The sequence below is a fragment of the Emys orbicularis genome, chromosome 2 (genome assembly GCF_028017835.1).
Source record: "Emys orbicularis isolate rEmyOrb1 chromosome 2, rEmyOrb1.hap1, whole genome shotgun sequence".
Taxonomy (NCBI): Eukaryota; Metazoa; Chordata; order Testudines; family Emydidae; genus Emys; species Emys orbicularis.
In genome coordinates this window covers 145,819,992-145,843,348 of record NC_088684.1, presented here as the reverse complement: position 1 = coordinate 145,843,348, position 23,357 = coordinate 145,819,992, and the positions used below count along the sequence as shown (strand labels likewise).

General features: G+C 61.6%; 2 protein-coding genes across 2 annotated transcripts; both read right to left on the bottom strand.

The window, feature by feature from the left end:
- Positions 1-1,854: 1,854 nt before the first annotated feature.
- On the bottom strand, positions 1,855-10,814 carry VAMP5 (vesicle associated membrane protein 5). The gene is made up of 3 exons (XM_065399277.1): positions 10,792-10,814; positions 3,582-3,719; positions 1,855-3,246 (listed from the first exon to the last, which is right to left on the bottom strand). Exons 1-3 carry the CDS (start codon positions 10,792-10,794, stop codon positions 3,022-3,024), a joined length of 366 nt encoding a protein of 121 aa, XP_065255349.1. The 5' UTR covers positions 10,795-10,814; the 3' UTR covers positions 1,855-3,021.
- A 7,565-nt stretch (positions 10,815-18,379) lies between these two features.
- VAMP8 (vesicle associated membrane protein 8) lies at positions 18,380-22,979 on the bottom strand. The gene is made up of 3 exons (XM_065398740.1): positions 22,923-22,979; positions 19,661-19,822; positions 18,380-18,554 (listed from the first exon to the last, which is right to left on the bottom strand). Exons 1-3 carry the CDS (start codon positions 22,923-22,925, stop codon positions 18,411-18,413), a joined length of 309 nt encoding a protein of 102 aa, XP_065254812.1. The 5' UTR covers positions 22,926-22,979; the 3' UTR covers positions 18,380-18,410.
- Between the last annotated feature and the right edge of the window lie 378 nt (positions 22,980-23,357).

Sequence of the window (23,357 nt, the reverse complement as noted above, 5' to 3'; positions counted from 1 at the left end):
GGTGTGGAGAGGGGCTAGAAAATGCATCCCGAGTGATTCAAAGGCCCCAAACATTGCTGAAAGAGCTGGGAAAGTTGCAAGCTTTCTCTGCTGGGCTTTTCATCTGCAATGCAAACCTGCTTGAGGCACCGCACAAGAGATATTTATTGAGGAAGTTCATACATCTCACAGCTTAAGCTCTTCTAAGTTTGCAGCCATGGCACAAAAGGATTTGGGAGCAGTTAACAATTCTGTGTGGTTAAGAGATTTTCATTTCCTTGGCCCTGCTACCCAATGCCACAGGGCCCCACAGGGGAGACTGAGTGAGTAGCCCCACTTGTCCTCTGCCCAGATACAATCCCTTCTCTGCTTCTTTCCCTTGTGTTTGCAAGGGTCTCATTAACATGCTGCATCCGAATGCCCCTCCCCCAGGCCTTCCCTCCAGAGACACAGCCTCCTGGCTTCTCCTTCTGCCTCACTTTCTCCTTCTCTCTCTCTCTGCGGTTTTTCTCTATGCCCCATCCCTTTGTCTGTACTCCCTCCCCACCCCATGCACTGTATTAAGCACGTCTCTGCCTCTCTTGTTTATGGGCTCTGTGCTGGGAAGAGGCAATGCTATTGTTGTGTTCTCTGCTAGGTCTGTTTGTAGCAGACTTTTAGCAGTATCCCTCTGCCTGCTCGCAAAGGCTTCTGGCTAAACACTAAAGCCAGGTGCTAGGGCAGACGCAGCTGCCCATGTACCTTCAATGGCAGGAGCTGTGTGTGGTCCCTCGCCCCCCCCACTTTGGATTACGGGGTGTGTCTTGGTGTATATTGGGGTTCCTGTCAGGGGGCGGGGAGTGGTTGGATAGGCGTGGAAGTCCTGGGGGGCCTGGGGGCAGGGAAGTCAGGGGACAGGTAGGAGGTAGGGTCCTAGGGGGGCAGTTACGGTGGGGGGGTCTCAGGAGGGGGCAGTCAGGGGACAAGGAGCGGGGGGGTGTTGGAGTTCTGAGGGGGGCAGGAAGTGGGAGGGAGTGGATGTAATTAGTAATTTGATATGTCAGGGGGCGCCTTTTTTTATGTGTTCACTCCCCCTGATGTTAGAACCTGGCTACGCCACTGAGCCCAGGGTGGGAATGGCTGGCAGGTCTCTGGTGGCTCTGGAGTTGGCAGGTCTCAGCCCAGTTCTTAGCAGACAGGTGCCCACATCCCAAACACTACCCACTGTGCTGGGCACAGTAGGTGTATTACAGTAATGCCCAGGGACCCCAGTCCTGGACCAGGACCCATCATGCTACGTATATTATGGTAGCACCTAGGAGCCTCCCTCATGGAGCAAGACCCCATTGTGCCGGGCGCTGTACAGACCCAGAGCCAACAGAGGGGCCTTGCTCATAGGTGCTGGGGGTGCAGGGTTTAGTTTGGTTCACTGGCTCTCAGCACCCCCACTACACAAATTGTTCTGCTCCAAAGAGTTAATCTACATACGAGATGAGACAACAGTTGGAGACGGACCAGGAGCACCAGGAAACCACAAGTGGCTATTTCCGCTCAGCCATGGGCTCAGCACACCCACAACATAACTGCTGTCGAGTTTGTTATAGGCATGATGGCAAAGGAGCGTGCCGACCTGTGCTCCGAGCACACCTTCGCTGCGAGCGTCTGGGTCTGACTCTAAGAACATTAGAGCGGCCAGACTGGGTCAGACCAATCTAGCCCAGTATCCTGTCTGCCGACAGTGGCCAATGCCAGGTTCCCCACAGAGAATGAACAGAACAGGTAATGATCAAGTGATCCATCCCCTGTCACCCATTCCCAGCTTCTGGCAAACAAAGGCTAGGGACACCATCCCTGCCCATCCTGGCTAATAGCCATTGATGGACCTATCCTCCATGAACTCATCTAGTTCTTTTTTGAACGATTACAGTTACGGGCATAAAGGATGTGGTGTGTGTCTCAGCTTAACCTGGAGATCCAGTTTGACTCGTAACCTGGAGATCCAACTTGACTCCGGGGTGGTAGGGAGTTGGGGGAACAATGGGAAGGGATCGGGCACCCCCGGGCACAGATTGCTGCTGTGTGCAGAGAGCTCTAGGAGGTGGGGAAATCAAGCCAGCCATGTGAGGCCAGCAGACAAAGAGGTAGGGAAGATGGTGGACTCTCTATCGGTTTATCCGTCTCTCTGTCCATCCCCATTTATCCCTCCGCGGCAGCCATATCGACCCACAAACACGGACATTTTACAAACAATCCGCCTTTACTGACCTGCCCACAGCAGTGCTGGGGCTGGTGCGAAAGGCTGCGGCGCAGGGCAGCGACAGCTTTAAACAGATCTGGGGACCGGTCTTAAAACCAGGTTGAGTGGTTTTAGCACAACTAAACTAAAGCACAACTGTCTGCAAACCTCTCCCCGCACCCCCATTATTCTAACTAAAGCTTAAGGCACTTGTGAGCGTTCATCTACCTGACCTGCCAGGAAGCCTAATGCAGGGGCCTTCTCCCTTGCTGGGGTCTCTTCCCAGGGACTGCATGCGTTATTGTAGGGTTGCTGGGGCTGATCCCAATGGGCTGTTATTGGGGGATTGTATGTCAGAGCTCGGCTGCACACACTGGTTTGTTATTGTAGGGTTGCTCTTGAGCCCTGGGCTGTATAAGTAGGGGCATTGCCAGCAGACCGAGGGACGTGATCATTCCTCTCTATTCGACATCTGGAGTACTGTGTCCAGTTTTGGGCCCCACACTACAAGAAGGATGTGGAAAAATTGGAAAGAGTCCAGCGGAGGGCAACAAAAATGATTAGGGGGCTGGAGCACATGACTTATGAGGAGAGGCTGAGGGAACTGGGATTGTTTAGTCTGCAGAAGGGTTGCTCTCTGGAGCTGGGCTGTCGATACTGTTTCCCAGTGTTGTGACCCATCTGCGAAGGGGCCTTTCCAAATAGCTAAAGAAAAGCCCCAGCTCCAATGGCAGCCCCTGCAGTCTCCATGCGCGCGATGTCCATATTGCACTGAGCCCAGGGCACCTGCGTCCCTAGCAGAGAGGGCACTGGGTCGTCTCCTTCCCTCAGTCAGCCTGCGTGGTAGTGGCCTGGCTCTTGGTGGCCTGGTTCCCGGAGTCCCGGCTCTCAGCGGCCTGGTTCCCGGCCCCGCGCAGCGACAGCCATAGAACCACGGCCAGGATGATCAACACCACGACCACCACTACCACCGCCAGGAATATCTTGTACTTCCTGTTCTCCCAGCGCTTCTTCTGCGCCACCGTCTTCGTCGTCCTGCTGAAGGTGGAGCTCTAGGAGGAAACAAAGCAAGAGCTGTCAAGGGGCGGCCGGGGACCCACCCCCAGGCCCAAGGAACTCGCCCCAGGCTTCAGCTTCCCTCCGCTCAATCCCTGTATGGCTGCCACTTGTAACACCGGTTTCATCACTGCCCCCTGCTGGCCAGAGTCGGAACCAGGCAGCTGTGTGTCATGGGGCCCGTACTGCTAACGGGAATTCTCCTTTTGGCCCCGCACTGGGAGCCCATTTGCACACCCGTGGGTCTTGGATTCGTTCCCCCAGGAAAATGATGGTGCACGAGCAGGCCCCCCCCCCCCAATTGCTCCCTCTCCTCACCCCCCCAGCGTACCATGTTGCGGAGCTCATCTGCTCTGTCGTCCAGGGTGCTGAGCTTGGCCTCCCGGTCCAGCACCTTGGAATAGTTGACCAGCATAATCTGAGTCACCTCCTCTGTCTCCTTCTGGCATCGCTCCAGCTTCTCCTCCACCTGTGGGGAGGACAGGGTTAAATGGCTTCAGCCGTCTTGGCCAGCTGCGGGGAGGGTTGGTGGTGTGAACCCAATGTCACATTGGGGGCCCCTTTTGGCCTTCAGGACGGCAGGAGCAGGTCCTGGGGGCTAGGGGGAGCTCACTTGTTCTAAGGCTTAACTCACTGTTTCCTGAACTTTGCCAAGCTGTGCCCCCTGGGCTCATCTCTTACTCCCCTAGGCTGCGGGAAGATCCCACTCTGCACTCACCCAGGCAGTGGCAGCTCCCCACTCCAGGCGTCACGACCTGGCGCACATGGTCACAGTGCCACTCGGCCTTGGCCCATCCGCCCCTCCGTAGATGGAGACCCACAACCCCCCCCGGCACCCTTTGATCCACAGGTTGGGAACAGATGGGTTAATCCCAGGCACAACAACAGCTGGTCCGGGGACCAGTTCGTACAGGGGGCTTAGGAACCAGCCCAGCCTTCCCTTGTGGTCCATGGAGGGAATGATTTTGAAAGCCCAGGGGTAGGTGGGGGAGGGCTCCCTCCTCCCCATAGGGCAGCATATTGTATTTAGCTCTGCCTGTGATCTCTTGTGCCCTGCACCTTCAGATCCCTCAGGGCCGTGCCAGCTGCAGAGACCACAGCAAGACTGTGTCTGTGGAGACTTTACTTATGTTCTTTCTTGATTCATTTCTCCTTAACTTTGAGACACATCATGCCCAAGAGGCCCCATTTGCTCTGTGCTGGGGAGGGTGCAGCCCCTGGCTGAGAGGTGCTGATCAGAGCACGCTCTCTCTGGCACATCCTGTGTGGGTTGCTCATGGAGGACCGGGTGGCCAGAGCAGGAAATATCCACAAGGATAAATTCTCGGAGCAGACAAGCGGATGCCCTCTGACCTCCACAATTCCTGGAGCGATGTTCCTGGCTCCTGGGCTGGCGGGATTCAAATCCCCCAGGGAAATATTCTTTCCACAAAGAGGTAAAAGGAATCAGACCAGACCCCAATCAAAGGGTGGAGACGCCCGAGCCAGTCTCTGATCGCTGGGTGGGACAAGTGCACTGAGCCAGCTCCAGCAGGAAAGGGGAACAGTGGAGGAAAAATCCTTCAGCGATTGCAGGATGCGGGGCCGGAAGCTAAGATCTCAGTGCAACCAGAAACAGCTGGGCTTCGGAGGCGAGACCTTCACGGAAATGCACAGCATGCTGCAGGGAGCGGGCTGTGGGGCTCAGGATGGGGCGCTCTCCCCTTGCAGTCAGGGAGCGCTCTGCCGCATGGAGCAGGGTGGGATCTGTGTGCCCAGCCCCACTGCTGTGACTACTGCACCCCTCTCCCCTCCCAGAGGTGGGGCTAGAACCCAAGAGTCCTGGCTCCCTGCCCCACCCCCGCTCTACCCAACAGATCCCACTCCTCCCAGCATGGCCAATGCACATGTCCGCAGCCCCTCGAAAGCTCAGTAACGGATGCTGAAGATGACACCACACAAAGGACCCTGCTGCTCTCAGCCCCCCGGTCCCCGAGCTGGAAAACCCCCAGCTCATAGCTCCCCACAGGTGCCCATCTCCTAGCACCTGCTGAGTAGCCCCCCAAGGAGAACAGGCATGGGGCTGTCTCCTGCCCCCCAGCCAGCCCCCCCTTTCTCCCCATCTCACTGTGGGGGGGCTGGGCTAACGTATCCCTCTCACTGGGCGCTGGGGTTGGGGTGCAGCGTGCGGCGCTTGGGGTGCGGAGGGCAGGGACTGGGGGGTTAGGAGTTGGGTACGGAGTGCGAGGGTTGGGGTGTGGGGGTGCGGAATTGGGGTATGCCGTGCGGGGGTTGGGGTGTGGAGCGCAGGGATTGGGGGGTTAGGAGTTGGGGTACAGGGTGCGGGGGTTGGGGTGTGGAGGGCAGGGACTGGGCATGCTGGGGTTGGGGTACCACGTGCGGGGGTTGGGGGGTTAGGAGTTGGGGTACGGCATGTGGGGGTTGGGGTGCGGCGTGCAGGGGTTGGGGAGCGCAGGGACTGGGCATGCGGGGGTTGGGGTACTTTGTGCAGGGGTTGGGGTGCGGAGGGCAGGAACTGGGCGTGCGGGGGTTGGGGTGTGGGGGCTGGAATTGGGGTTGCATTCGCCCATGCTGTGGGATTAGCTCAGGGACAGTGCCCCCCTCCCTTCGCCCCAGCCATGGCTGACCCCAACCCAGCCCTCATTTTCCTCCCGAGCCTCTCTCTCTCCCTGCCCGCTCTGCTCAGCTGAGGACAATGCTCAGGGTTCCTCCTGCCCACCCCTGCCCCGGGGTCACCCCCAGGAGTCTGGGGCGCCGAGACACCGCACGCTAATTTGGTCCCAGCCTCTCTCATAGGCCATGGCCTGGCGCCAGCACTGGGCCAGGGGGCATTTCCTGTGGGGGACCGAGGTGTCGGGACATCCGGCTGCTGGAGCGCGTCCCAGTCTCTGGGCCGGAGGGGGGGGGGGGGGGTTACGGGAATCGGCCATGTCACTATTGTTTGTTCCGGGCTCCTTTGATTGATGCCTGGAGGCAGCGAGAGCTGGAAAAACAAGTCACCAGGGTAGGGAATTCCCAGCGCTGCCAGCGTGGGCTGGACCGGGGGCCCTACAAGATGGGTTCAGTTCCTGGCTCTGCCGTGGACTCCCCACGGGACCACAGACCAGTCACTGCATCTGGCTGGGCCTCAGCACCCAACCTGCAATGGGATCCTTCCTCCTTCCATCCAGTCAGACCAAGCTCTCTGGGGCAAGGAGAGTCTCTGGGGATCTGGGCAGCGCCCGGCACGACGGGGCCCTGATCTCGGGCGGGGTCTGGGCAGCGCCCGGCATGACGGGGCCCTGATCTCGGGCAGGGTTTCTAGGTGTGACTGGAATAAACACCCCTCCCCATGCAGTGGCAATAGCCCGCTAGGCGGCTGGGCAGATCTGGGGCGGATCGCAGCGGGGGCTGAGACAGGAGGATCGAAGGGGGTTTCGGAGCAGAGGAAATGCGGGGCTAGTGGCATGTGCTGAGCCCGTGCTGACGCAGGCAGGTGGGTTCAGAGGCCCACATACCAATGAGGGAATCAGTTTGGGGGGGGGGGGGGGCTGGATTTCTTGGGGAGCCTGGGGTGTGACTTTCCAGGCTACTGCAGGTGTTTGGCTCCTTGGAGACTCCCTGCCCTGCAGCCCCCACCCTGGGGTGTCCTCCCAGCGGAGCAGCACCAGCCCCTTGCAGCCACCTGCCCTGAGCAGCAGGGCCCCCGGCAGCCTGAGGATGGGGGACCCGGGGGAGGGGCAGAACAAGCCGCCTTTCCCCACTCCCTGCAGTGGGGCAGAACAACAGATAAACCCCCATGTGCGGGGGGCTATGCTCCCCAGGGAGTGGGTGCAGCCAGTGGGCAGAACCCCCCTTGTCAGGCAGGGTCTTTCTCTACCCTGCTCTCGGTCAGTCCCATCGTCCCTGCTCGGCTCACAACCAGGTCAAACAGACCCCCAGGCTGGCAGCAAACCCCAACCCACCGATCTCGGGCGGGCACTGGGGATGTATTACGGTAGCAGGTAGAGGCCCCAGCTGAGATGGGCAGCCCACCATACAGGTGCTGCCCAGACACAGCCAGAGACACCCCCTGCCCCCAAGAGCCGACAGCCTCATCAGAGAATAGAGACAAAGGGCCGTTATCCCTCTTTCACAAATGGGGAAACTGAGGCCCAGAGCAATTCAGTGACTGGACCAGCATCTGTGCAGAGCCAGGAATTCACCTGGCTCTCCTGAGGCCCAGTCCAGCCCCTGATCTGCCAGGCCACCGTGTGAATCTCTTTGTGAAGCTCAGAGCCCTTGGCACTGACACCAGCCCCCCCGATCTAACAGGGCTCACCCCAGTGGCTCGGGATCCTGATCCCGCATCACACATGGGGAAACCGAGGCCCAGAGCAGGGGAGGGACTTGTCTGAAGTCACCCAGAGGGGCAGAGCCGTCCTGCCTGCCAGCACAGTCCGGTGAGAAAGCGCCAAGTCCTGTGATGGCTGCTCAGAGCAGCACGTCCCCAGGGAGCCTTGAATAATTTAAATTCCACACACCAGCCCCCTCCCTCCCCCCCAGCAGGATGTCCAGCAGCCCTGGGCTAGGCTGAGCCCCCCCAGGAGGCAGCCAGGGCCAGCCTGCTTGCTCCTGTCCCTCCCCGTTCTTTGGCTGAGGGCCATGCAATGCCCAGCCCCACGGAGGCCACAGTCTCAGTCTGGGCTCCTGGGCACCGGGGGATTAACAGCACTGGTGGGCACAGCAGATGGCAAATGCCCCTGCCTAGATGAGGCCGGCCCTCCCTGCCAGTGCATGGCTGCCACATGGGGTGGAACAAGCCTTTAAAAGTGGAAGCACCTGAGGGGCGGCGGGGGGGGGGGGGGGTGACAGTTCCCACAGCCCCAGTTTCTCTCTGCAGTGCTAAAGGAAGCGAAGCTCCTTAGCCACAGGAGCACGCGATCTACCCATATCCCCAGGGTCAGGGCAGGGCCAGGCTCCTGGGGTCCCATCTGCCATCGCCCAGCCAGCCGGGGGCTAAAGCTGAGCCTTTTGCAGTGGGGGGGGGGAAGGAAGGGCTGAGCCCCGGAGTTGAAACCAAGACACGGGCCTCTCTGCACCGAGGTTTCCTGTTGCCTTTTGCAGAGAGGGGGAGGGGGAGGAGGGGGCTGAGCCTGGTCTGTTTGGTGGAGCTGCCCTGCTGGTTCCCAGGATCGGGCCCTGCAGCCTGCAGACAAACACCCAACTCCCTGCGAGGGAGGGGGGCGGGTGCCTCCGAGAGATCCGGGCGCAGTATTTACAGCCCAGCGCACGGCGGCTGGAGTCCACGGGCCAGACCCCTGGCTGGTGCACATCACACAGCTGGCTCGCCCAGGCTGGCCGCACGATGCCACATCTGGAACACCAAGGCGGGTACGGAGCAATAGCCCAGCCCTTCCTCAGAGGAGAGCTGCCAGACCCCGCTCCCCGCAGACCCCCCCACTCCACAGGTCCTTCCTCATCTCCCCCAGGAGGGGCTGGGGCCAGGACCAGCTGCCTGCCAAAGCAGATTAACCCTGTAGGGACTGTCACATGCACCAGCATGGCCTTTGAAGGCCCTTCTTCCGTGCATCAGAGTGGGTGAGACAGAACCACAGGCCTCCCCAGGATCTGCTCCAACAGCTGGGGGTCACTACGGGAGATCCAGGGGGCCTGACCCCTAGATCTGGGGCGCACTCAGGCTCCCTGACCCCTGGGGAAGGGGTTTGCAAGGGGAGCTAAGGCACAGGCAAGCTGCCACCCACGGGTCCCTGCACTAGCAATCCCTCCCCATACCTGTGAGCAGCTGCTGGGCAAATTCCCCGATCTGTCGGGCCCAGAGATGCTACAGAACCACAAGGGGGAAATCTCTGGGCTTGTCCACACTACAGTTGCAACCACGTCAGGGCCACAGCAGCCGAGGCGTGCTGTGGGTGTGCTCGTCCCGGGGAGGCCCTGCGAAGGGAGGGGCGGCCTGGCAGCCTGAGTGGGCCTGCAGGCAGCACAGCTCTTGGGAAGCAGGGTGAAGTGAAAGCCCTCCCGAGACACGTCGTGGTGCTGTGACACTGGCGAGCCTGACACAGGAGCTGGGGCTTTCGCACAGAGATAAACGGGGTCCGACAGCTGGGCAGACTCTTAGCTTAGGGCAAGGCCTTGAGGCGTCAGCTGGGGTGGTGCCCTCAGAGCAGCACGATCCCACAGCGCAGGAGCGATGGGAGCCTTACACCGGTACAGCCGAGGGCTGTCTCCCCGGGGAAACCGACCAGCACAGCTAGCGTGGGGATCAGCTGCTTTCCCCCGGCGAGCTCCCTGCAGGGACACAGCCACTTTCCTCTGGAAACGACCTCAAGCAAAGAAAATCTTGCTCCACAAACCCTGATCCTGCCAGGGCAAGGAATCTCTGACAGCCCCTCCACACACACAGCAGGTCGATCGGCTCAGCAGTGGCCCCACCGACACTTTTTACTCTTTCTTTTAGAGGAAATGGGAGGGGGCTGCGGAGATATTTATTTATATCTATTTGTACATTGAATAAGGTCTGGGGGGGCCTGGGAGGGAGAAGCACTGAGCTCAGGTATCAGGGGCCAGGCCACCTGGCAAGGTTGAGACACAAGGCCGAGGGCTTGGCCACACAAAGAAATTTACCAGCCTAATTACAGCACTATAGTGACACCGGGCTAATTCCCCACTTCAGTGCAAGGGTCTTTTCTTGGCTTAGCACTGAAGAGACATAAACTAAACCAGAGCAAGGCCCTTTACACCAAAATCCGTGCGTCCACATAGGGTGTATAACCCATGAGGCAGAGCACAGGACTGGCATGTGGGAGACCTGAGGTCTAGTCCCAGCTCTGCCACTGAAGTTCTAAGTGACTTTGGGCATGTCTCTTCCCTGCTGTGTGCCTCAGTTTTCCCCACTGGTAAAATGGGGTAAGGACACCGACCTGCTTAGTAAAGCGCTGTGAGATGTACTGATGGAAAGCCCAGGAGGTTGTATCTAAGTCCTCCTAGCGGAGACAGCAAAAGAACTGGTGTAGCGCTTGGCGGATAGCCCAGCAAAACTGCCCGGTGTGGCCCAGGCCTGAACTGGTTTAAGATCTCAGCACAGGTTGTCCCGGGGTGGCTGTGTGTACACAAAGCCTCTGCTGACTCCGATTAACCGGTAAACGATTGACTCGGTGGGGACAAAGGGTTGCCTGGAGCTGGGATCAGGATGTGGTCTTTGGCTTCTGGTTCACCCGGTCCGGCGTCCGGGAGGGGCTGGGCAGGAAAGCGCCTGTGGCGGGGCAGGCGACCGGAGAGCAGCGGGGGTTGCCACAAGCAGGGAGGAAAACAGGGGGAGACAGAGGAGGGCGCAAAGCTCAGTTATGGAGGGCCGGGGGGCGGCACCGAACTCGGGTGGGGGGTGTCAGGCACTGAACAGCACCATGTGCCCCCCCTCCGGGCCAGCGGCACACCGGCCCCGCAGCGCCCGGGGGTCAGACCGGGGCCCCGTGACCCCGCAGGGCCCTGGGCAAGGTGCCGGAGTCCCCGCGTATAGAAACCGAAACTGCTGCCCGCGGCCGCCCGCGCCCTCCGCCCCTCACCATGACGCCGGCTCTCGGGAAGCCCCGATCCGCTCTGCCCGGGCCGGGGTCCTGCTGCGCCGGGGAGTCCGACTCCCACCAATTGCTCCGGGACCCTGGGCGCTGCCGGGCAGTCGGGGCTTTCCCAGCTGTGGACGCGGGGCCCCGGGCGGCTGCCTCCCAGCCTGCCCCACAGCGGCCACTGGAGAGGGCAGCGCAGCGCGGCGGGGCGGGCGAGGGGCCGAGAGGGGCAGGGCCACGAGAAGCGCCTGCCCAGAAAGGCAAGGAGCGCCCTGGAGCCGGCTCAGCCCAGTCCGCAGCGCACTTCTCCCTGCCGTCCTGGCGGCGTCACTCCGGAGTCACACCAGGGGGCAGTGTTGGGCGCTGGGCTCTCAGCCTCTCTCTCTTTCCTTCTAGTCTTTTCACTTTCATTCCTGTCCTAAATCTATTCTGGAGTGAATCTGGCAGGGCAGGAAGGGGCCGGATCAGCAGCGGCAGAGGTGGACGTCTCTGGGCGATGGGCAGGGCAGTGCGTGGGCTGGGTTCCATATCTGGCTCTGCCGCTGCCTTGCTGGGTGATCTTGGCCAAGTCCCCGCCACTCACTGTGCCTCAGTTTCCCTTTCTGCAATATGGGGATAATGACCCCTCCTTTAGTGAACTGCTCGGAGATCTGTGGATGGGAGCTCAAGACAGGCCTAATTCGGGGAGAGGACGTTTAGCCCCCAGCCCTGATTTGCTCCTGCAGCACCTTTGGGTGTGAATGCAGGGCTCAGCTGTCATGAACCCCAGAGGGATTCTTCCCTGAGCCTGGGGCACTGCCGGTGTAAGCTGTGCGCAGCAGGGGCCCGCTGGCTGCAGGTTGGAAGGGAGCTCAGAAGGGGAGGCTGCGAGGGACATTTGGGGGCGGGCTAGAGAGATGGGCAGGGATCTGGGAGGAGAGAGCCTGACCCTAGCTCTGGGGAGGAGCAGGTGGCAAATGCTGCTTTGTATTTAATTGCCACTCCTGGGAATTGCTCACAGTTTCCAACCGGCTCGTTAGTTTATTTCCATGTGCCCAGGTGAACGCTGGACTCCCAGGCCAGCGCTGGGGAAGCAGGAAGGTGAGGGCAGGGTGTGTGGCCTTCTCCGCGGCATGTGGCAGAGGGAGCAGCGCACAGAAAACACTGCGCGTCAGTTACTACAGGCCACTGCTGCCCCACCTGGCTTCCCCGGGGGCAGGTTGCATGGGGGGGGGGAGGTGTCAATTTCTGGTGTCTCACTGCACGAAAAGCTCCCCCTTTCACTCTTCCAGTCCAAGTGCCTCGCCAAAGGCTCTAGAGGACACGAAGCAGTCAGGGAAAGAGGGAAGGCCCTGGATCAGTAGCTGTTAGACAGGAAACAAAGGGCAGGAGGTGAATGGCGGGGTCCCCCCAGACTGGGCTGTTCAACAAATTCATTAATGATCTGGAAAAGGGCGTGATCAGTGAAGTGGCAACATTTGCCTATGAACTAATATTGTTCAAGACAGCTGAGTTCCGGGGGATCTCCGTGGCCGGGGGTCTGAAATTCAACATGTCGAGGTGCAAAGTAATGCACCTTGGGGGAAACAAGCCCAACTCCACAGAGATGGGATCTAGCTCAAGAAGGAGACTGGAGTCATGGGGCTAAAACTCCAGCTCAGTTCCCAGCAATGATGAGAAAGACGACTAGGAACTACTAGCACAGGGATAGAAAATAAGACAGAAGTTATCACACACACACACACACCCCGCATCAATCCCTGGTGCGCCCACCCCTGGAATCCTGTGCCCAGTGCTGGTCGCCCCAGCTCCAAAAGGAGAGAGTGGAGCTGGCAAAGAGTCAGAGAAGGGGAACAAAGATGGTCAAGGGTGTGGAACAGCTTCCCTATGCGGAGAGAGTGCAAAGTTCAGAGCTGTTCAGCTTAGAAAAGAGACAAATACGGGGGATGGGCTAGAGACACATACGCCCACAAAGCGTGTGGGACAAGTGACTGGAGACGTGTTATTTACCCTTTCCCACAATACAAAAACCAGGGGCCACCCGATGAAATTAAGAAGCTGCAGGTTAATACAAACAAGAGGAAGTACTTCCTCACACAATGCACAATTAATCTGTGGAACTCCTTGCCAGGGGATGTTGTGAAGGCCAAAAGTATAACTGGGTTCAAAAAAGAATGAGATAAGTTCACAGAGGCTAGGTCCCTCAATGGCTATTAGCCAGGATGATCAGAGCCACAACCCCATGCTCAGGGCGGCCTAAACCTCTGACTGCCAGAAACCAGGAGGAGAAGATGGGTGGATCTCTCCAGAATCGCCCAGTGCGGTGAGCTTTGCCTGAAGCACTGGCCATGTCTCAGGTCATGCTGCAGGGGGCACACTAAGGCCTTGCAAACACACAGAAGTGGCATTTGGGCATTCACACCAGGGAAGTGCATTGCATCCCCACACCAGCCCACGGGGTCAACGAGAGCGGGGTGCATTGCTCATTTCCGCTGCCATGTATTGCGGGATCCCAGCTCTGTGGTGTGGGGTTCCCACTGGTGGCACAGGGGATGGTGGGAGCGGGGGGTTCAAACACCCATAACCCACTGGGCCAATGGCAGGAACGTTGGTGTCAGCCCTGTGGCTTTGGCACAGTTACACCTGAGATGGGGCAAATCCGTCACTGGTGCCAAACCCACTGAGCCCCAGGGCTGTTGCACTTGGGATCGCCCTGTCCCAGCGTGACGGTTGTTTACCGTTTAATTACCTAATGGGAAGTGGGCTCTAACGAGGCCTCTCAGCTCCTGGGGGCCGGGGAGGTGGCTGGGGAGTTGCACACTTCCCTTCTTACGCCGTGACGGCGCAGCTGCTGCACAGCTCCTGCGGGGGCTGGCACAGGGCTCCGTGCTGGGAAGGTGGGTGGGGTGGGAACTGGTGCCTGGATTGTCTAGAGCTGGTCTCAGTCAGCCTGGGCCGGCTTTCAGGCTCATGCAGCTGGGGCCAAGGCTTCAGCTTTCGTTCCACAGTAATTAAGGCTCTAGCCGTGGTGCTGTAAAGAGCCGGCAGAAGGTGACTTGAGCAGAACTGATGCAGCCATGGGTCCCTGAGTCTGCAGGCAGCTACTGTGCAGGCCCCATTCCCCTCCCCTGTGTTAACTCTGAAACCTAATGTTCACTGTGTAATTGGAGCTGTTCACTAGTTCACTGTAGATCGAATTCCATGACACGGGAGGGGCTGATGATAGCAGCAAGAGCTGGGCACAGACTAGGCCAGTGGCAGCTCAGGCTGGCAGCTCGGGTGTGTGGCACCTGATCAGTGATGAGACCTGGTCTATGGGTGGCGCTGACGAGCATGCACACCCCCCCCCCCGTCCCATTCCCCAGGGCTCCAGGCAGCAGATTTCCACACGAGGCAGCGCCGGCTGAGTGACAAGGAATGGTCAGGTGCTGGCCCAGGCCCAGAATGCGCCAGTCCCACCCGATGGCTCGCAGCATGAGATGGGGGTGTGCAGGGCAGACGGGCTGTGGTGGGGAGCCTGCCGGGTCGGGGCGGGACTTGGAGGTATTGGAGTCTGTTGTTAGCTGCTCCCTTCTCCTGGGCCCAGGGAAGAGTTGGGGGGAGGGGGGCAGGGTTGTGGCTGGGGTAACTGGGATGCGGGGGGAGGGGCACTGGACAAAGTGCCCAGGACTTTGCCCATTTCAGGGTGTAACTGCATGGGGGCGGGTAGATCCGGGGGTGGATCGAGTGAGGGAGGCCAGGGCCAGTGCTGGGGCTGCAGAGGGGATAGATCGGGGGTGGGGGGGTGGGAATCGTGCTGGCACTGAAGGGGGTAGACCCAGCGGGGATGGGGTGGCAGAGCTGGGCTGCAGCTGAATAGTGCTGGCGCCAGTCCCTTTGGCTCATCGCATCTCTGCCCTGGCAGGGACCAGGTGGCACCGGCCTCCCCAGCCCTGAGGAGCTGCAGCCAGTGCCTGAGGCTGGGAGCCACCTGGCAGTGCCCACACGGCTGCAGATGCTCCCACCATCCTCCCAGTGGCCAGGAGCTGCCAACCCCCCTCTACCCCCTGCCTCCCTCAGCCATCGGACAAGGCCTCAGCCCAGCCTCTGTGGCACCCGCCCAGAGCTGAGGCCCAAGCAGGGAACACGAGCTGTTCCCCACACACTGCACATTGTCTGTGCCACCCACCCCGGCTGCCCAGGCCAGCTCTGGCACAGAAGCCAGCGTCTCAGTGCTGTGGGCAGCTGCGTAGGGGAACACAGAGCTCCCACAGCCCCATCCAGGAGCGGAAGCCCAGCCTCGGAGCCAGCTGCCCCACTAGCAGATCCTGCCTGGTATCCTGGATCCCACAGCAGCCAGTTCCAGCTGCTGCTGAGGAACGGGCAGGAAGCCCATGGCCTAGGGCCATTGTGGTGTCACCTGCCTACGGAGGGGGTTTCACCACATCCCACCAGCTGGGGGCTAGCTCATATCCTGAGGCAGGACTCAGCGTAACAGGCTAGAAGTCTCTGAGGTCCCCCCGGCAGCTCTCATCACCAGCACAATGTCTCAGCCTGCCCTCGAACGCTGCTGAGCTTCTGGCCTCAGGGACCCCCTGTGGCAGGGAGTTCCACACGTTAACACATGCTGGTGTGAAACAGAACAGAGCCATGGCGGGGGAGCAGAGGGCATGGCCCAGCCACAAAAGGGTCCATCTGCTCACAGATGCGCCCGGTCCTCAAGATCTCTGACCAGCCAATGGAAGTTTGTGCCAGTGATGGAATTGCTTCTAGCTGGTGTCTCATTAGCTGAATGGGTTGCTACCTCTAGGAGGAGCTTGTTTAATTTTTTGCATTTGTTTGGTTGTTTTAAGTATCCCTCATTGGATTTGAGCCCTTGATCAAACATTAAAACCAATAGCTGTTACTGCCCTCTGCTGGGTGGAATCAGGTCTGCTCTCCTGTGTGTCATAGCCCCAAAGGGCTAATGGGGATTCTCCAATAGCCAACTGAGGCAAAGAGGCAGCCACATCTCTCTGCTCAGCAGAATCTGGTTACCCGTGGCCAGGGGATTGTCCGGGAATGACTCCTGGGAGGGTGCTGCATGGGGAATCGGTGACGGTACCTTCTAGTGGCTGAGCCCAGAGTGGACAAGGGGCCAGCAAAGGGCAAGGCTCCTGAAGCTCAAGTGCTAGGGGCCTGGGCTTTGGGCCAAGGGGTCCCCTCTCCCTGTGTGTGGGGGGGGGGAAGGTCACCCAGTAATCTCCCCTCCATTGGCTACAGCATGTGGCCCCTGGGCAGCCAGGGCAACGTCAGTCTTCGCCAGCTGCCCTTGCCAACTTCACCCGTGTGGGCACTGGTGACAGCGTCGGACACTGGCTGCAGCCCCACAGGGCTGCGGGGACCCAGTGCCATGGGTGATGTGTCCCGCAGCACCCCCCCAATCCCCACCATGGGATCAGCCCATTCACAGGGGATGGAATAGCGTCGGCCATGCTTTCTGTATAGGAAATGCTAAGGTGGGGAGAAGCCCGTGAAGCATGGGGCTGAGGTCGCAGCATGGGCAGGGATGGCTCCGAAATCTGCCTCCTCCAACCTCCGGCCCCATCTTCACCACAAACCGGCTGGAGGAAGGGGACACTCGCTGGTGCTGGTCATCACGGCCCCCTCCCAACCTGGCCTGTGCCCAAGCAGATGCTTTACGTCTCTCCGGCGGCTGGAATCAAGGACACCAAAGAGCAATAACCCGCTGGCTGTGGGAGGGGCCTCAGCCCATGCGAGGGGTTGGGGTGGGGTGGGGCTGGGCCCTCGCTTCATACAGGTGTCATATCCCACAGGGCGGGGCTGTGGTGAACATTAAGGGGGCTCCTCAACAAGGCACAGACAAACACTGGGGGTCTCTCTCAAGCTCTCCGCCTGCACTGTCACCATTGATATTCTGCCCTGGGTGAAGCAGTCCCAGCAGGGAACGCTGTGCCCTGCCCCACATGCTAGCCCCAGCCACTAGCCCCTAGCCCTCCCCCAGCTCTCACAACCAAGCTGCTGCCACATTTGTGCCAGGAGACATGGGCAGGACTCCTGGGTTCTCTTCCTGGCTCTGGCACGGCCTTAGCAAGCCACTTCCATGCCCCAGTTTCAGGGGATGCAGCATGGCAGATCCTCACCTGGGAGGGGCCCTGGAAAGAGCTGGGGGCAGGGCTGGCTGCCGGGCGAATCCTGCACTCTCAGCCCCAGAGGGTGAGGGGCTGAGGGTTACAAGTTGGTCACAGCCTGGAACAAAGGACCACCACAAACACCCCTCCCACCTCCCGCTCCCCGGGCCAGCACACTGCCAGCCTGTGCAGTCCCAGCCTCTCCCAGCAGGGGGCACTGTGGGGAACAGGCGAGCAGCGCAAGCTGGTGCAGGGGTCCCAGCTACTCCAGACCCAGCCTCTCCCAGCAGGGGGCACTGTGGGGAGAGATTCCACCGGGACTCAGCAGACAGAACAGAGCAGAGGCGGAGGCTGGTTCCTTCCAATAAATCTCTATTCTCCAGTGAGGTATAAATACATTTATTACAGGGAGCGCAGCCTGTGTCTCTGGGGGGTGAGGGGGGAGGGGGTATCAGGAAGACTTGGCCTCCCACTCCAGGGTCGGGGGGCTCTGTAACTACTTCTACTGCTCGGCTCAGGGACCCACCCAGGTCCGATGGGGGAGCCTGGTCATAAGAACCTAAGATCCACATACACAGCCAAACTCAGGGCATGTGGGGAGAGGGCGGGGGGGATTGAGGCTGCAACAAGCCCTGCTCACCCCTCCCCGCCCCCCCAGTCGACAGGGCATCCGCCAGCTCCCAGCTGCTCCCCTTGGCAGAGTCTCCCCCTGCAGGCAAGAGGGGGTTACTGCACCCCCAAGAGCACCTGCCCCTCCAGGCAGGACAGGGGGTGCACAGGCTATTGGGGTGCCATGGGGTGGGGGTAGCTATGAGAACCTAGGGTGTGAAGCCCATGAGCCCCCGGCCTGGACAGACAGAGGTTGCTGACAAATCCCCCGCCCCCTCCTGCAGGGATCTCTCCTTCTCTCGTTATTTATTAAGGCAAAAGGTAGATTGCTCCTTGGGGGGCTGCGTCTGGCTCAGGACAGAGCAGCCCTTGCCCACGCCCAGCTCTGCCCCAGAGAGGGCACGTGCGGGGGGGGGGAGCATTCCCCAGATCCAAGCCCATCACCCCAGCCCCAGGAGCGCCTCCTCCCTCAGCTGGACGAGAGCCAGCCACACTGGGCAGAGGGCACAACCCCGCCCCCTGGAGCCGAGCTGGGGGGGCCGCGGCCATGGGCGGCAGATCTAGCTCTGTCGGCCACATGGAGAGGGGCTGGGAGCTGCTCCCGCGTGGCTTGGCTCTGCCAGCCTGGGAACACCGATGGGGGTGCCCGGGAAAGGGTGACAGAGGGTTTGGGGGAAGGGAGCTGGGCAGAGCCAGAGGGAGCAGGGGAGTTCCCCTCAGGGGGCTACAGTCCCCAAGGAGCTTTCATGGGGGCAATGGGGGTCAGGGTACGAGTGCCCTCCCCCTCCTGGCATAGGGAGGGGCAGCCTCAGGGGGCTGACAGCAGGCGTTGCCCCCCCCCCCCCCCGCCCAGCGACCCTCAGGCAGTGGGGGCAGGGAAGCTGTGGAGTGGGGGAAGAGGAAGAGGCTGCGGGGTGTGGCCTATGTGGGGATGACGTTGGTGGCGAAGAGTATGATGAGGATGACGATGATGGCCACAATGACGCAGATGATGGCGATCATCTTGACGTTCTTCCACCAGTACTTGCGGGCCACCTTCTGCGAGGTCGTCTTGAAGTGCTCAGACTGGTGGGAGACGCGGGGGAGTTAGCACCGTGCTGACCCAGAGCCTCCAGCCCCTGCCTGGCTTGGCCCTACGCAGCTGGACAGCCCCCCACCTGCCGGGGGCAGCTCTAACCAGAGGGATTGGGGGGGGACAGCTGCACCCCCTCAGGGCGAGGCCGCACCTGGACACAGACTCACTGGGCTGGCAGATCGGGCCAGCACTGACCTTCATCCATATCTACACAGGCCACCCCAGTTCGGTGCTGGGTTACCAGACGCACCCACCGGACTGCGCTCGCTGCGTCAGAGCCAGCTCCGGGGGGTTCACCGGGGCATTTCCTCCCGCCGCAACTACACCGGGGCAGCGGTGGGCCTGGGCTCTCCAGAGTGGCGGGTAGAAATCCAGCTTCCACCGCTTTAGCTCACGTGGGCAGATCTGCGGGCACAAGCAATGCCAGCAGGCGGGTCCACACGTGGGCGCTGCCCCAGCTCCGCTCCTCCAAGCCAAACCGGCGCCGGGGAGCTATGGGCACGTTATTCCAGAGCTGACCACCAGAGGGTGCTTGTGTTTCCCTCGGCAGCTGCTGGCACGGGCCCGGGCTGAGTGCTGAGAGCCTCAGATAAGCAGCGCCAGCGCGGGACAAAGGGCAGCGCAGGGACAGCGTCTCGCTGGCTGCCAGGGTTTATCAGCGGCTGAGCAAACAGTCCCGCCCCGCGGGGAGCGGGCGTCATGCAATGCACCTGGGCAAGGACCAGAGGACTGGCAGGATCCAAACTACAGTGAGGCGTCACCTGCCCACCCCCACCGAGCAGCCCTGTGCCTGCTTGGCACCGTCTCCACGGCGGCAGCACGCCCAGCTGAGCCTGTTGGGGCAGCAGCGGAGCCCCCAGAGCGAGGTTAGGGGTCATGGCAGTGCCCAGGCCTGTTTTAGCTTGGGTGGCACCAGAACCAGGGGCACCCAGTGCCAGGCCTTTGCCCCAAACCCCCTATCGGGCTCCAGCCCCCACCCCCTGCAAATCAACTCCAGACTTGGGGTCCCCATGACCTCACCAGGAACCTCACGAGCACAGGGTCGGGGTCTCCCCCAGCCTGCTGCTCCCCGGTCCCCACCCCCACCAGGGCTCACCGTCGCCTCCAGGTCCTCGGTCTTGTTCCGCAGGTGGTCCAGGTTCTCGCCCCGCGCCAGGATCCGCTCCACGTTCTGCGACATGATGTTTTTCACCCCCTCCACCTCGCTCTGCAGGTTCTTCACCCGGTCGGTGGCCATCCCGCTGCCAGCAGTGCCCTCCTGTAGGGAGAGCGCCCACCAGGGGTCAACAGGAGAGCGGCTGCAGGAGCAGCACACATGGCCCAGGCAAAGCCTCCGGGGGCCCAGAGAACGGAGGTCCAAAGGCGAAAGGGGGAGGGGCCCTCGAGAAGGGGCCCAGCTGCAGCCCTGTCCCTCTGAGGAGCTCAGAATGCTTCACAGACTCTGTTCGAGCCCACAGCCTACCACAGGAGAACAATCTTGTGGGGAAACTGAGGCAGCTGACATAGCTAACCCAAAGGCAGGGGCAGAACCAGGAATAGAACCCAGGAGTCCTGTCTCCCAGCATCCCCACGCAGCACTAGGAATAGAAGCAGGTGTCCTGGCTCCCAGCCCCCTGCTCTAACCACTGGACCACAGCACCTCAGCCAGCATAAGGAAGGGAGAGGAGACAGCTGGGGAAGGAGGGTGCCCGGCCCAAGGCCAGGGTGGTCCAGGACACCGAGGCAGAGCTGTGGGCACAGAGGCTGAGGGAGGTCCCACGGGGCAGGACTGGGCTGGGGGGAGCTCTCTGGGCAATGGGGCAGAGCACCCCCAGGGTGATTGCCCTTCCCCTCCTCCCCCCAAAACTTATCACTGCGGAATGTCAACAGGGAACTTCCAGTGCCCGCGTCACGTCTCCACCGCCAGCTGGACTCGCCCAGCCGGTCGGGTCGGTCCCAGCAATCTCCCCTCCTGCAGTTCTGCCCTCTGCCTGCAGGGGGCACGGGGCAGCAGGTGTGACACCACCAGCCCAGGGCAGAGCCCTCTGCAGGGGTGGAGAGGGGGGCTGTCTCCAAAGCTCTGCTTGGTCCTTGCCTCCTGCGGAGAAGAGACCCCGCGAACTCAGCCCACCCAGGGACCTGGGACAGCCCCAGGATGGAAGCACCCCCTGAGCCTGTGAGACCCCCAGGGGGGGGGGGGGCAGGGTCAGAGCCACCCCCTCGTCTCCTCCCCCTCCTGCTGAGCCTGGTCCAAGCGGCTGGGCTGGTCAGACCCAGGCATGTCAGGCTGGGCGGGTCCCAGGCCGGAATGTCAGAAACGCTGCCCTGGGCCAGCGCCCAAAGTACGTCAGGCACCAGGGAGCAGAGCCAGCCCAGGGCAGCGCTGCCCAGCGCGGGCTGGAGGGAGCCCCATGGGAGCCCCAGGGTCTGTCTGAGTCCAGCAGCCCGCAGAGAGACTCCCCTTTAGACTGGCCCTGGCAGGCAGCACGACTGCCACCCCCCCTTTCCGGCCATTCATAGCAGCTCACCCAGGCCCCCCCTCAACCCCCCAGCACCTGCTGCATTTAGCCCCCACCATGCCGATCCCCCAAATCTGACCCCATTTTTAACCCAGGACAGGTCCAGAGGTGGCCAACATGGCTCTAACGGGGGGTGCAGAGACCCCCACCCCTGGGGAGGTGGAACCCCAGGTCCCCAGCAGGAAGCAGACAGCGGAGGGCCCAGAGCACCCCTCCATTCCCACTGCCTGGCCCCTTTAAGGGAAACCTCCCCAAATCCCTACCGCACCCCTCACTGCCAGGGCACCTTGGCAACACCTGGGGCACCAGAGCTCCTTCCCTTAACCCTTCAGATCCCAGGCAGTTCCCCCCCCCCCCTCCGGGGCTCTGGACTGGGGTGTCCTGCGCAGCCAGCACCGGGGCCAGGAATTAACCCCTTCTCTCCTGACTCAGGTGAATTAGTGACCCCAGATGCAGGGAGCTGGACGTGCCAGCGAGCCTGGGCTGGGGGGGAGACGGGGACGTTAATCTTTTGCCTTCTGCCCATTTGCTTTGCAGCTGCTCACAGACAGCTCAGATGGACAGACCATGGCTCAGAGCCTCTGTCCCCCTCAGTGGGGGATCACGGCTAGGGGGGCCTCAGCGGCACCAGTCCTTTGGCAACCGCCCCCTAAAGACCCCCCAACCCCCAGCCCCCTGCATCTTCCCAGCCCCCGCCAGCCCCACACAGCAGGCAGCTCAGGCCAGGAGCCCCCAGGGTTTGTGGCCCCTTTTAGATCCAGCCCAGCTGTAAAGGACGTTATGGCCTCCATCCACTCCACCCGCCAACGCTGCCCCAAAACGCCCACTGAGCCATCCCCCCTCCCCCAAATCCCACCCTGGCCCCAAAACAGCTCTGCAGTTCCAGGGGCCTGTCCCCCACCTGTGCCCGGCTCCGGCTGCAGACCAGGGCTTGGGCACTGCAGTCCCCCGAGGGCGCAGGAACCGTTAGGCCGCCCACTTCCTCTTTCTAGGCAGCTCTGCAGGGATCCGGGGGGGGGGGGCGGGGGCTGATAATGAGACCCAGCGCCCTGGGGGGGGGGGGAAGAGAGGGGGCCATGCAGCTCAGAGCCTGTGGATCCATGGGGGGCCTTGGCACTGGGCACGGGACACAGCCAGGAGCTTGTTACTTTGGAGGTGGGGGGTGTCTCTCTGGGCTCAGGAATGACCCTGCTCCCCCTTTGAGACGCTGCAGACCCCCCCCCCCATTCCCTTCCTGGAAAAGATCCCAGCTGCCCCTTCCCTTCCCCTCCCCTCCCCACGCTGGCTGCAGCCAGCTCCCGCCCCACAGCAATCGCTACCTGCACCCAGCCTCTGCTTACCCAGGCACTGCCCGGCCGTCACCATGGAGACAGCCCAGGGAGCAGCCTGCAGCGCCGAGCGCGCAGTTCGGGTCCCTTGTCTCAGCCCCCGCTTCCTCCCTCTGTCACCCGGATCCTGTCCTGTGCCCCCCTCCCCCAAGCAGCCACCAGACAGGGTGGGCCACGCTCAGTTACACCACAGTGGGTGTATGGCCCAGCTGGGAGCCAGGACTCCTGGGTTCTCTCCCCAGCACTGGAGAGGAGTGGGGGGTGGTGGTTAAGCTCAGGCAAGTCACTTAACACCCCCCCCTCCCGCATTGGAGAAAAGGGGGGGGGTTGTTAGCCAGGCGGGATCCCCCCGCCCCCAGCAGCTGTTTCCAGTCCGCTCCCCCCCGGCAGCCGCTGTACAGCCAGCTCCTGAGCCGGTCCCGGGCCCCTCCCCGCGCGGAGTCACTCCGGATCCCCTCCGGGCACCGGAGACCCGTGTAAAGGGGGGGGGCGCTAATGCCCCCCGCCCGCGTCCCCAATCCCGGGCACTCACCATGCTCCAGGGGGCTCCGCTCTCGCCTCTCCGGACACTTCCTGGTGCGCGAAGTTTCAGCCCAAACTTCCTGCTTCCTGCAGCCCAGCCCGGCCCGGCTGGTCCCCAGGTGCGAGGGGCGGGCCTGGCTCCTGCCGCCGCCTTTAAAGAGACACGGGCCGGGCCCGGCTCCCCCAGGCGGGGGGACCCAGGCGGTTCGGGTCCCTCTGCCCCGACACAGAACCCAGACATTGGGCCCCCAGTGATGGGCTCCAAGCTTTGTCTGCCCCCCGTGTCCCGGCACCCCCAGGTCACACACACCCCCAGGTCATTCACAGACCTGTTCAGGAGATCCAGCCCCCCGGGGCAGCCCCGATCCCAGCAGGTTGGTTCTGTGCGCTGGGCTACTGCTTTAGGGTTAAGGCTGGGGCCTTCCCCCACAGTGGGCTGTGGCGG

What these genes read in the sequence shown, in the direction of transcription:
- VAMP5 (XM_065399277.1), bottom strand. An exon ending in CAGATGAGCTCCGCAACATG is followed by an intron (nt 3,247 to 3,581) that starts GTACGCTGGGGG and finishes GTTTCCTCCTAG; the next exon opens with AGCTCCACCTTCAGCAGGAC.
- VAMP8 (XM_065398740.1), bottom strand. An exon ending in CCGAGGACCTGGAGGCGACG is followed by an intron (nt 18,555 to 19,660) that starts GTGAGCCCTGGT and finishes GTCTCCCACCAG; the next exon opens with TCTGAGCACTTCAAGACGAC.